General features: G+C 44.0%; 1 protein-coding gene across 3 annotated transcripts in view; it reads left to right on the top strand.

The window, feature by feature from the left end:
* Positions 1 to 13,521, top strand: part of obscna (obscurin, cytoskeletal calmodulin and titin-interacting RhoGEF a) — a 56,003-nt gene that overhangs the window by 17,271 nt on the left and 25,211 nt on the right. For all 3 annotated transcript variants that reach the window (XM_020702275.3, XM_020702274.3, XM_020702272.3), the window contains exons 22-36: positions 835 to 1,101; positions 1,368 to 1,634; positions 1,714 to 1,980; positions 2,073 to 2,339; positions 2,414 to 2,680; positions 2,766 to 3,032; positions 4,713 to 4,982; positions 5,057 to 5,335; positions 5,445 to 5,702; positions 5,784 to 6,050; positions 6,149 to 6,415; positions 7,263 to 7,529; positions 7,839 to 8,105; positions 8,244 to 8,510; positions 8,822 to 9,088. In XM_020702275.3, the coding sequence (XP_020557934.1) occupies positions 835 to 1,101; positions 1,368 to 1,634; positions 1,714 to 1,980; positions 2,073 to 2,339; positions 2,414 to 2,680; positions 2,766 to 3,032; positions 4,713 to 4,982; positions 5,057 to 5,335; positions 5,445 to 5,702; positions 5,784 to 6,050; positions 6,149 to 6,415; positions 7,263 to 7,529; positions 7,839 to 8,105; positions 8,244 to 8,510; positions 8,822 to 9,088 (4,011 nt within the window). The remainder of the gene's footprint in view (positions 1 to 834; positions 1,102 to 1,367; positions 1,635 to 1,713; positions 1,981 to 2,072; positions 2,340 to 2,413; positions 2,681 to 2,765; positions 3,033 to 4,712; positions 4,983 to 5,056; positions 5,336 to 5,444; positions 5,703 to 5,783; positions 6,051 to 6,148; positions 6,416 to 7,262; positions 7,530 to 7,838; positions 8,106 to 8,243; positions 8,511 to 8,821; positions 9,089 to 13,521) is intronic.

Raw genomic sequence — 13,521 nt, 5'->3', positions numbered from 1 at the left:
CCTGAAAAACGAAATCCAACTGTGTGACCTCCATTACTTAGAACTGTACAATCCTAATGACCAGCTCCTTGTTTCATACTCCCATCCGGTTTGATGTCACGTCTTAATGTTACAGTACTTTTTGTACTGTACATTGCCATCATAGTCACTCCATGAAGCTGAAACTTCTCCAAGTTTCCCTTAACAGTAGCCATAGTATAAAGTACTATATTTTCCACACTATAGGGCACACCGTCAATGGTCGGTCTATTTTGAAACCTATTAGGCGCACTGAACTATAAGTCAGACTTTATTACTGCATTCACAGCAATTCTAGAAATTGTTTCTAACACTTTAGCCTCATTATGCATGTCCGCCACTTACAACTGGAAGAGGCTTGGTGCAAAATGTCGAAGTGGTGCCTATCTTGCAAATCTCACTCCAGACCTTTTTTCTTTCTTGGCTCTATTCCAATACACGAAACCTGGTGTCAAATAATTCCGCCCAGGCACACACCACAATTATTATTTCTCATTCATGATACATTTTAAATTGGTTGGCACTTTCAGGAATTAGAAGGGATGCCATCCATCCGTCACTACAAAATCTGAGTCTGTGATTGTTCAAAATTCAGTCTGGCTTAACTTTCAACGTGTGCCTCATAGTGCAGAAAATAGGGTAGTAGATGTTTTTCTTCATGTAAATCCAATTACATGAGCAATAGTTTGTCCCAGAATGACACCCATGTTTTGGTGTGGAAAAGAATAACTTCATTACAACAGATTAGCATAATGAATCAGTAATCCACACTTTGCTTGAAGTTCTTCTTAAATCCTTTATTTGGGATCTTGGCAGCTTTACCACCAAAATTCAAGACACCATTAGTGAGCCAAGAGGCAACAGAGGGCAACAGCGTAGTTCTGCACTGTGAGCTTAACAAGCACGCTCCCTCTGTGGAGTGGAGGCGAGAAGGAGAGACGCTGAAGAATGGGGACAAGTACCAGATCAGGAAGAAGGACCTGCAGGCAGAGATGAAAATCACCGACCTCACCATGGAAGACACCGGAGATTATTCCTGTGTTTGTGGAGAAGAGAGAACAACAGCGAGGATTGAAGTTAATGGTCAGTTTTTGCCATTTTTTGGATCACACACAAGTAAAGTCCACTCATTCTTATGTTTAAAGACCAAACTAATGAAGTTTTTTCTAAAACTTTTTCAGAGCAGGGGCTCAATGCAGTGTGTTGTCCTGCAGCCTTTTTTCTTCCCCTTTCTCGCTTGCTTTTGCCAGGCCACAATTGAAAATAGAACGTTGTTCTTAATCTGTCTTCGCTGGACAAATTCATGGTGAACAAAAAATTTAAAAAACTTCCCCTTGGTCTCTTCTCAGAACGGCCCATCAAATTCCTTCAAGAGCTGAGGGATATTCAGGTGCAGGAAGGAAATGGAGTGACCCTTTGCTGCGAGCTCTCCAAAATGGGGCTGCCAGTGCAGTGGAAGAAAGGAGAGAAAGTGCTGACCATCGGAGAAAAATACCAGATGAAACAGAGTGGCTGCGTTCAGGAGCTTCTCATCAGGAAAAGTCTGCCTGAAGACAGCGGCACGTACAGCTGCGAGTGTGACGACATAAAAACGACAGCAACCGTCATCATAACAGGTCAAACACTTCGTACATGGAGTGCCCAATAACCAAATCAACCAATTTGTAATTGTTTTTTAATTTTTTTATTGATCAGCAATTCCAGTGAGCTTCAAGCAGAAGTTGAAGAACCAGGAGGCCGTAGAGGAGAGTTGCTTGACTTTACACTGTGAGCTTTCTAAACCAGGAGTGGAAGTGGAGTGGAGGAGAGATGCACAACTTCTGAAGGAGGGAGAAAAATACCAAATGAAACGGGAGGGTCGGGTGGCCGAAATGCTGATTAGAAATGTAGCTCTAGCTGATGCTGGGGAGTACAGCTGTTTTGCAGGGGCAGTCGGGACTTCTGCTGACATCAAAGTTAGAGGTTTGCTTCACCACCTTCTTTAGAGACCTTCTTCCATTGCAATCAGAGGCATTTCCAGCTACATTCATTCAATCCTTTTTTTGTTTTTTCAGCCCTTCCTGTAACATTCAGACGAGAGCTTGGAAACGTGGAGGTGAAGGAAGGAGACACTGGGGTTCTCTGTTGTGAGCTCTCCAAACCTGGAGCTCGGGTGGAATGGAGAAAAGGTAGAGTCATCCTGAAACCCGGTTACAAGTATGAGATGAAACAGGAAGGATGTGTCACCAAGCTGCTTATCAACAACATTGAGGAGAGTGATGCTGGGAAATACATCTGCAAGACGGAGGACAGCCAGTCAGCTGCTGAGCTCACAGTTAAAGGTTTGACGACAAGGACGTCCAAAACACGTGTTTCTTTCAAGATGTATGTGGCGTTGAATTTTCTTGTCTTGCAGCTCCACCTGTGATTTTCAAAACAAAGCTGAGGAACCAGCAGGTGGAGGAGGAGAGCAGTGTAATGCTGAGCTGTGAGCTTTCCAAGCCTGGCCTCGCCGTGGAGTGGAGGAAAGGAAAGGAGCTGCTCACCAACGACTTCAAGTACCAGATCAAAAACCGAAACGGTGTCATGGAGCTGATCATCAAAAATGCACAGCTGGATGACAGTGGACTCTACAGTTGTGTCCATGGAGACGCCAAGACCACAGCCAATGTTACCATCACATGTGAGAGAAACGTACCAAAACCTCCTTTTTGGACTTTCACTGAAAAAAAAGGCTGACGTGATCATTTTTCTCCCAACATCTGCAGCCATCCCCCTCACCTTTAAAATGGGCCTAAAGAACCAGGAGGCCCCCGAAGGAGGAAACGTGTGCTTACGCTGTGAGCTGTCCCGGGCTGGTGTGCCGGTGCAGTGGTGGAAGGGAGAAGATCAGCTGAGTCATGGGGGAAGGTTTCAGATGAGTCAGAAAGGGAAGACAGCTGAGATGACCATCCGAAGCATCCAGCCGGAGGATGTTGGAGAATACAGCTGCGTCTTTGGTGGCCAGAAAACGACAGCGGAAGTGAACGTCAGAGGTGTTTGGATCCTCTTGCTTTGTGTTACTAAACAGTAGTGGTTCACTTTCCCCACTATTCGGTTCAATTCGGTTTTAAGCCGAGAATTGTGGCATCCCTACAGAACAGCATTTGGCTCGTTTGTTTTCATAAGGCAATGCACTCCAGATGTTTCTAAGTTTGATATTTATATATGTGATACATAAAACTTAATACATGACACGAGAGACATCTACACTTCTCATAAAGCACCAAAAAACGAAAAATTCCAACAACCTGTTTTCTAATCTTTCTTCATGGTTTTGATACTCTAAACTAGAGTTTCTGTAACCTGAGCCTCTGGAGCCACACACAGCTCCTTTATCCTTCCATTGTGACACTTTAGCTATGAAAAGAAATGCTAATAGTTTAAATGAATGACTGATTTGGATTTTTGGTTTTATTTTTATTTAGGCTATGAAGTTTTATTGAATGAATATGTACAGATTTTTAATATGTGAGACAATGATGGTAAAAGGCTTAATCTGCTGTCAGAGATGTTTATCATTATAATAAGCTAAAGGGCCGTTTCATACAGTCATTACGTACATTGTGCGCATTTTCCATGAATGAAATTTTGGTCTTTGGCGATACATGCATGATATACGTAAATCAAAAGTGTTTCCTCTGTTTGCCATGTCTGTTGAGGGTTTTTGTCGACGGGTCTTTTTGAGTATTTGGTTCTGAGCTGTTAAAATTTTTTGGACTGTTGAGAATCACAGTTTACATGCATTTTACGTGGTTTAAGCCCAATTATTACGTACATCTTACACAAGTGTGTGATTTTTGCATAATGCATTTGAAAATTTGTGGTTTTCCACGAGCGTTTCACGTGTGTCCAACAGACTTTTTACGCATGTACCATCGATGTATAACCTTTATATCCTGTATACGGTGCACATATCGCGTTCAAATTACATAACTGATGCACGAACAACTAATGAATTTGCATATACACAGCACAATAATCATGCAGATCATGTTCTAAGTTGATTTGTGTTCTTCACCTGGTTTATTTGTACTTCTTCCATGGTAATGTGGTTTGTCCATGATACATCTGTGAAAGACTTTTTTCACTTTTTCCACATATATTCAAAAAGTACGTCATGGCTGTGTGAAACGGCCTTAAAGGACATATTTTTATCTTTTGTTGCAGACCAGTGTCTAGTTCTTAAAGTACATAATTAAATCCAGACGTATAGATTAAAATATAAAATCCGTGCCAATGTTGTGGTGCTTATAAATGGATAGTATGAGGAGAAAAACGGACGAGGCATAATTTTGATTGAAAATGCTGTGTCTGTTGCTTTTTTTGCTTTTTAATTTCAAGTAACTCTGCTTTAAAAGGAAGATCTGGTTTGACACGGTTTGTGTTTTATTTTGAAAAGAACTGGTATGTGATGCTGTCAAAAGTAAAAGAAATTTAAATTGTTTCAAGAAGAAAAATACAACACTGTTACAAATTTTTAGTGTAAATATTTAAAAGCTACATTTTCTAAATAATTGGCTACATAGCCACAGAAATAGTTTATTTTTGGGGGAAGTTTTGAGAAGTTGGCCTAAACGGCTGTTTTAGTGCTAAAGGTTGCAGAGCCCTGCTCTAAACATGGATGTTCACATGCATGCAGTAATGTTGTTTTCCGTTTTTCTCACTTCCTCTAGCGGCTGCGTCGGTTTTCTTTGAGAAAGAACTGGAGAGCCAAGCGGTGATGGAGGGAAAACCTGTCCTGCTTTCTTGTGAGGTCTCCAGTGCCAACGTCCCGGTCACCTGGAGGAAAGACAACACTGTGATGGAAGCAGGAGGTCGATACATTTTAAAGAAAAAAGGATCTATACACACTCTCGAGATCAATAACTTACAACCAGAGGATGCTGGGGAGTACTGCTGTGTGAGCAGAGGCAAGAAGACCACCGCCAAGCTGGTTGTAAGAGGTAATTCTAACATTTACTTTTCTTTATCAATCTCCAGCCAGCAGATTATAAAACATCTGGTTCTTTCTCCACAGAGCGCGTTCAGATAGTCAAGGAGCTTCAGGACATTAGAGTGACAGCTGGAGAGGACGCTGTGTTTGTGTGTGAGCTGAGCCACTCAGATGTAAGTGAAGGTGCCTGGTGGCTTGGATCCAGCCCTCTGCAGAAGAACGAGATGAATCAAATGACATGCCACGGTCGCCAGCACCGCCTGGTCCTCAGCATGACAACACCTGAGGAAACGGGGATCGTGACGTTTGTCGTTGGTGATGAGAAAACCTCGGCGCGTCTGTTAGTTGTTCCTAAGCCCAAAGGTTGGTAAGAAAGTCAGAGATGTGGTGTTTATTTGTTTATGCAGGAAAATTCAGAACTTTAGAGAAAAATTGTTGTTTTTCTAAAATCTAGATTGATTTTAAATCCTAGTTTTGTTTGAGGAGAAGCCCAAAGATGTTGCTGTAATAGAAGGAGAAACAGCCAGCTTGTGTTGCACCACCTCTGACCTTACCTCCTTGGTCACCTGGAGACGCCACCAAGTTCCCCTTCAAAATAGTGATAAATATGAGATGCAGAAGAAAGGAAAAGTCAACCTGCTCCTTATTCATGATGTAGAGCCTCAAGATACTGGCTCTTACATTTGTGATACAGGGGATGAACAGAGCAGCGTCAAACTTACAGTAACAGGTAAGATTGATTTAACATCAGTTAAAACTGACGGTTTTCAATGAAAACTTTCTGGTTGGATGTTTTTTGTTTTTCCCTCAGAGCTTCCTCCATTTTTCCAAGAGGAGCTTCAGAATGTGGAAGCAGAAGAAGGAGGTTCAGCCTCTTTGTACTGCGAGCTCTCCAAACTGGGTGTTCCTATTCAGTGGAAGAAGGACAGACTGCCACTAAAAGCATGCAGGAAATATGAGATGAGGCAGGACGGCTGCTTCCTTCAGCTTTACATCAAAGAGTTGAAGCTTGAGGACAGTGGAACCTACTCCTGTCAAGCCGGAAGCGCAGAGACCCTTGCGTCTCTGCGGGTTAAAGGTGTGTCAAGAAAATTAAGAGTTTTCAGTGATTGTAAATTTAAAATGGAAAATAAGAACATTGCATCTCACCGGTCTTTATCATGACTTTTTCCCCAGAGCCTCCGCCGTTCTTTAATAAAGAACTGAGAAATGTCGTAGCCGATGAAGGAGGGACGGCCATACTGACGTGTGAAATGTCCAAAGCTGGTGTCTCTGTGCAGTGGAAGAAAAACAAGATGATTCTTAAAGCAAACAGAAAGTATGAAATGAAACAGGAGGGTTGTCTCCACCTGCTTCATATCAATGAGCTCAGTCCTGCAGATGGTGGAACGTACACATGTCAGGCAGGAAGGGCAGAAACAACTGCAAATGTCACAGTGAAAGGTATTTAAAAACTAAAATCTGCTCAACTCTTTAAAGTCCCACTCCAAAAGTCTTCTGATCTATTTTCAAAGCTTTCCCAGCGTTTTTTTTTTTTTTTTTTATTATGATCATGTCCTTTTTAGCGAAAAGAAAAACGGTGTTGTTTTCTAGGACGTAGTTTCTGCAGAGCGGCAGGAGTTCTTTAGAAATTCACCTCTGAAGTATGGGTGGAACTGTCGGTGCAGAGGAACCCAAGTTTACAGCCCGTCACACCCTTAACATTAACATTAACACTGCAACAAAAATGACGAGCAACATTGGAGCTAGCCTGCTGTACAGTTTTGAGCCAGATTCGAGTTAAGGAAAACAAAAAACTTACATGGATCTATTTGCCTGCAAGTGGAATGGAGCGGAGCAGGGAGCTTGTAGCCGATGGAGCCCCAAATTGTTCATGATTAAAAAAATAAATATGACTTTGTGCAATCCAACAATCAACAATTTCATGATCTTTTATATATTTAGGAGAGAATTATTGGTTGATTGTGTGATTGCAAAAGGTCGTATTTATTTTTTTAATTTTGAACAATTTGGGGCTCCATACAGTAGTACCTAACCAGTGTATTTTTTGTGTCACAAATACAATCTTTTTTAAACAGCATGATTCACAACAATTTGAACAAAGAAATACTAAAAAATCTAATTAAAAGGTTAATTTTGTTTATGTTTGTCCTCCACCAAGAAAAAAAAGGCTGTAAGAACATGTTCAATATATCAAAAACACAACTTTGATTGGAGTGTGTCTTTGAATAATAAATTTAAAGGTAACACCGTGTTCTACTGACCGTGAGATATCTTCTTTTTTTTCCAGAGCTGCCTCCGTATTTCAGAAGACGCCTGCAGAACACAGAAGCTGAGGAGGGAGGTACCGTCTCTCTGTGCTGTGAAGTGTCTAAGCATGGAGTGTCAGTGCAGTGGAAGAAGAACAAACTGCCTCTGAGAGCCAGCAGGAAGTGTGAGATGAAGCAGGACGGCTGCATTGTCCAGCTCCACCTGAAGAACCTCACTCTGGAGGACAGTGGCAGCTACAGCTGTCAGGCAGACAATGCAGAGACGTCAGCACATCTATCAGTGAAAGGTTGGAAGACTGGCATTCTTATCAAGCCTTAAAAATACAAATCAAAAACACAGTTTTAATATTTACAAGTCACTAATAAATTCAATCATTTTCTACTAACTTTACATGTTTATGATAGATGGTGATGTTTTTAAACATTTTACAAATAAGTATTCTGTGTTTTGCTGTTTTCTTTATATGTAATAACAAGAAAAAAGACTGACTTTCAAGGATAGGTAATGGTCTAATAGTATGTCAATGCCTTTTTTGTATGAGTCCAAATAAAAGATCTAATGAACTTGAATAAAATGCTATTTTACTATTTTCCAGAGCTTACTCCATTTTTTAAACAAGACCTGAAGGACGTGGCTGTTCAGGAGGGAAGTACAACCTCTCTGTGCTGTGAGGTGTCTAAAGCAGGGCTTCCAGTACAATGGAAGAAGAACAGACTGCCTCTAAGAGAGAACAAGAAGTACACAATGGAGCACAACGGCTGCTTCCTCCAGCTCCAAATCAAAGATGCTACACCTGAAGATGGTGGCAGCTACTCGTGTCAAGCTGGAACTGCAGTTACCACGGCAACAGTTACAGTGAAAGGTGAGACGAGTTGATCGGAAATAACTGACACAACTATCTGACAACAAAACTATGGTACATCCTGCATCAAAATAAAAGCACATTTGTCTTTTAATTAAAAGACAATGACAACAATAAACATTTCTTATATTTTCTTAGAGCTTCCTCCCTTCTTTAAAGAAAAGTTGGTCAACGTGGAAGTGGAGGAGGGAGGTACAGTCTCACTGAGCTGTGAAGTGTCCAAACCAGGAGCTTCAGTTCAGTGGAAAAAGAACAAGACGCCGCTGAGAGCCAACAAGAAATATGAGGTGAAGCAGGACGGCTGCATCGTCCAGCTCCACATCAAGGAGGTCAAAGCTGAGGACAGTGGAAGCTACATCTGTCAAGCAGGAAGTGCAGAGACTGCTGCCACTGTGTCAGTGAAAGGTTTGTACAATTGAGACGTAAAAAATGTGTGCATCTTAGAGAATTATTAAGTATTTCGGAAAAAACATCAAAATAGTTTTATAGAAATCTATTTTTTTATTAGTTTACCCCAATGGGTAGTTTTTTTTCATCAATCCAATGCAGCATTGTCAGAATCCAGGCCTTACGGGTTGGTATCCTCCTTGTTTTCAACCAATGAAGATCCTTGTTGGCTAAACATGTCTGATCCGCGTAACCAGCAGCAAATAAGATGGAAATTATGGAAAACGAGCAGGAAAAAATGTGATTGTGTTTTTGACATTGTTTCACAGAGGTCCCACCATTTTTCAAGAAAGAATTACAAAGCATAGAAGCTGAGGAGGGAGGTACCGTCTCTCTATGCTGTGAAGTGTCTAAGCATGGAGTGTCAGTGCAGTGGAAGAAGAACAAACTGCCTCTGAGAGCCAGCAGGAAGTGTGAGATGAAGCAGGACGGCTGCATTGTCCAGCTCCACCTGAAGAACCTCACTCTGGAGGACAGTGGCAGCTACAGCTGTCAGGCAGACAATGCAGAGACGTCAGCACATCTATCAGTGAAAGGTTGGAAGACTGGCATTCTTATCAAGCCTTAAAAATACAAATCAAAAATACGGTTTTAATATTTACAAGTCACTAATAAATTCAATCATTTTCTACTAACATGTTACATGTTTATGATAGATAGTAAAGTTGTTAAGCATTTTACAACCAAGTATTCTGTGTTTTGCTGTTTTCTTTACATGTCATGATTCGGAGGCGAGACAGACCCAGATGCTAAAACCCGGAAGGAGGACACAGGTAAGGAGTAGGTAAGTATTAAGGTTTAATCTTTGGTCCGACGTGGTTGGGGGTCTTGGCGTGGCTGGAGGTCCTGGCGAAGTTAGTGATTATGGCCAGACTTGAGGTTTTGATGTAATTGAGATTCGTGGCGTGGCTGGAGATCTTGGCGAGCTCGAGACCCGTGGCGTGTCGGAAGGCTATGACGAAGGATGGTGCTCTCAGAAGATTTCAGGAATGTAGTGCCTGCTCGTGGAAGCGTCTGACTCAGGAGACTCTTGATTAGGTGAGTAGTCACAGCTGGTGGAGTCAGGAGCTGAGCAGAGAAGGGAGGGGGACGAGAACTGACAGAGGCACCATGACAGCCCCCCCCTAACGTCCGCTGCGGTCCAGGACGGGCTCGATAGATGTCGCTGTTGAGGGTAGGTTCCAGAATGAGGGAACGGGAGACCCAGGAATGTTCCTCTGGACTGTAACCCTCCCAGTCCATCAGGAAATGGAACCCATGGACACGGCGACGAACATCCAGGACACGGTTGACCATGAACGCCGGAGCGCCGTCAATGATACGGGCGGGCAGAGGGGAAGCGGAATGCGGGCAGAAAGGGTTTAATGTTTAATGTGAGAGATATGGAATGAGGGGGTGTGCTTTGAGTACTGCATGAAGGCGGAGATGGACACAGGGGGGATTGATGATCCTTTCAATGATGTATGGTCCAATGAAGCGAGGAGCGAGTTTGCGGGAAGTGGACTGGATGGAAATGTTCCTAGACGAGAGCCATACCCTCTGGCCAGGCTGGTAAGTAGGCCTCACCACCCTGTGACGATTGGCAGTGCAACAGTAACTCTCCTTGGTGCGGAGGAGAGCACCCTGGTCTGGTGCCAAACACGTTGGCTACATTGGAGATGGTGCTGGACCAAGGGCACTGCCAAATCGAGTTCCTGAGATGGAAACAGATGTGGTGAGTATCCGAGGGAGGGTGAGAATTGTGGGTATACTCAATCCACACCAGGTATTTGGACCAGTCCGTGGTGTTTTGAGCAGCCAGACAACGGAGAGCTGCCTCCAACTCCTGATTAGCCCGTTCCGCTTGCCCATTGGATTGCGGATGGTAACCTGAAGACAGACTGACAGTGGCTCCCAGGGCAGAACAGAAGGCTTTCCATACCTGGGAGATGCATTGTGTTCCGTGGTCAGACACAATGTTTGCCGGTATCCCATGGTGACAAAACACATGGTGGACCAAGATGTCGGCAGTTTCAGTGGCGGTAGGTAGCTGAGGAAGGGGAATGAAATGAGCAGCTTTGGAGAAACAGTCAATGACAGTGAAGATAACAGTGTTGCCTTGGGATAGAGGTAAACCGGTGACGAAATCCACAGCAATGTGAGACCAGGGGCGGTTAGGTGTGGGTAGTGGATGTAGAAAACCAGACGGAGGGGAGTTTGATGACTTGGAGCGAGCACAAGCAGTGCAGGCGGCAATGTACTCCCGTACACACCATTGTCTATGGATGGCCAAAAAAACGTTTTTGGATGAGGTTGAGAGTTCTGTAAACGCCATCATGGCATGCATTATGAGAGGTGTGAGCCCATGTGAGCAAGTCTGACCTGAGGAAAGATAGCACAAACAGAGTTCCATCAGGACAGGGAGTGTGATTTGGCTCCTCACCTTGGGCATTCTGGACACAATGTCAAGGTTTGAATGACGTAGCAGACCCAGATACTGGAACCCGGAAGGAAACCCAAACAAAGAGTGGTTGACAAAGTTTTTATTTTTCCAGCAGGAAAAATCAATAGCCTTTGAAGGTTACATTCTGTAGACTGGAGCTCTGAAGCCGTAGCAGTATTGTTGTAGGCGGAGGACTCCTTGGGGATTATGACCAGAGACGTGACGTGGCGTGGCAGGAGCGGAGCAAGACAGGAGGCGAGGAAGACAGGAACCCTCTTGATGAGAGACATGACGAGGCTGGAGCGGAGCGGGGCTTGAGGCGAGGATGGCAGGAGCAGATCTTGGTGAAGATATTCCAGGTGGACACTCGTGGAAGAGGAACCTGAGAGTGGTTCAAAGAGCAAGGTAAGTAGCGAGTCAACGTGCTGACACAGAATAACTTGATGACCAAGCAAGCTCCGAGGTAGGTAACGAACTGGCGATGAATGCTGGGCTGGATCTCCTTATGAAGGCTGTGAGCAGATGAGCTGAGTATCCACAGCTGGTTCCAATCTTCTGAAGCGATGAGAGAGGGGAGGGGAAGGAGAACTGACAGAGGCAGCATGACACACGAGTTTCAATGTCCCAAGTGAGACTCCCCACGATGCAGGTGGATGGAAGCATGGTAGAAAATATACGAACCTTTTGGACTGAATCAAACACGGAACTGATGAGAGGCAGAGAGTATTTATCTTTGACTGTTATTTGGTTTAGTTCGTGGTAATCAATACAGGGACGCAAGGACTTATCCTTCTTTTCTACAAAGAAGAACCCAGCACTGACTGGAGAAGATGAAGGACGGATGTGTCCCGAGGAAAGTGCCTCTTGGATGTATGACTCCAGTGCTGCTTTCTCGGGACTGGATAAATTATATAATCTACCCATAGGTAAAGTAGAGCCCTGGAGTAATTCAACGGCACAGTCATAAGGTCTATGAAGTGGTAGGGAGCTTGCTTTGGCTTTACTGAAAACAGCCTTGAAGTCATGGTAACAGGAAGGAACTTTAGAGAGATCAATATTTTCAGAAATAACATCACAGGGAGAAGTGACGGCGGAAATGGCTGACTGGAGGCAGTTAGCCAAACCAAACGCGCTCCGATTAATAACGCGTTGATGAACCCAATCAAATTGGGGGTTGTGTAGTTTGAGCCAGGAAAATCCTAAGACTACGGGGTTTTGAGGAGAGTGGGTGACGTAAAAATAAATTGGCTCTCTGTGGTTACCAGAAGTAATGAGTGGTATAGGCTTAGTGCGATGAGCGAGAGGTGTTGACCCCCTAAACCAGCAGCTTTAATAGAAGAGTCCAGAGGTTCCATGGGCAAGGTAAGTTGCTTGACTAGGCTGTGATCGATTAAACTTTGCTCTGCGCCGGAATCAATAGGGCTTGGGAGTCAGAGACCTCTGACTTGTAACAAATCTTGACAGGGATTTATAAAAAATCTTTTCCAGTGGAAACAACTGAATGACCTGCCCTCAGCCCGTCTTCTAGCGGGGGGCTCTGGAGTGTAAACGTAGCTGGCATTGCGAAACTTGGTGGCCCTGGTTGCCGCAGTAGAAGCACGAACCCTCCTTTCTGCGTTTCTGATGCTCCTTGGCGGATAACTTAGAATGTCCGATCTGCATTGCCTCTTCCGGAGGTTTACGAGGTATTTAGACGGAGAAAATGAATTAGTGGCGGTAAAATGCTGAGGAATGCTAGGAGGTAGCTAACAGGTCTGATGACTGCGTTCATTCTGCCGTTCTCTGAGGCGGGTGTCAGAACATAGGGCTGCAGAGACAAGTTATTCGAACGAGAGAGCTTCAGGTTGTGTGCACAGATGGTCTTTAATGGTGTCATTAAGAGATTGATAGAAAATGCCTCTTAGCGCTGGATCGGACCAACCTGCCTCCACCACTAGAATCCAGAAGTCGATCATGTGATCGCTGACCGATCGATTGCGTTGCTTGAGGCTCAGCAATCGTCGGGTAGGTTCTTCCTGCTTTTGGGGTTGATCAAAGACTAGTCGAAATTTTCCGATGAAGCAATCGATGCGGAAAGATGCGTGATGGCATTGGCCGCTAAGAAAGCTTGAGCCCATTGCAAATCCTTGTTTCTGAGAGAATTGACTATAAGTATAATTTTACTGTGATCGGTGTGATAGTATCTGGGAGCTTGTTTGAACAAAAATTGACATTGCAATTGAAATCCTCCACAGGCTTCTATGTCACCCAAAAAAGGTTCAGGCTGGAGATGGAAGTATTCCGGTGTGGTGACGGAAGCGGAAGTGGGGATGTTGCCGGAAGACGGGAGCGGAATTGCAACAGTGGAGTTAGAAAATTGTCCAGTTAATTCCAAAAGTGTTCGTGTCATACCATCCAGGCGTCGGAATAGATCCTGTTGAGCAGAGGCCATTTGGGTTAATGCATCAGCTTGCCATCCCAACATGATGCCTTGCTGGTTGACTGCTAGGCGGAGGCCCTCTGGGTCAGCTGGGTCGGTATTACAGCCAGTTCGTTCGGTCATGATTC

Source organism: Oryzias latipes, chromosome 4, assembly GCF_053564925.1.
Source record: "Oryzias latipes strain Hd-rR chromosome 4, Olatipes_Hd-rR_3.1".
NCBI classification, from domain to species: Eukaryota; Metazoa; Chordata; class Actinopteri; order Beloniformes; family Adrianichthyidae; genus Oryzias; species Oryzias latipes.
This window is presented reverse-complemented; position numbering and strand designations above follow the sequence as displayed.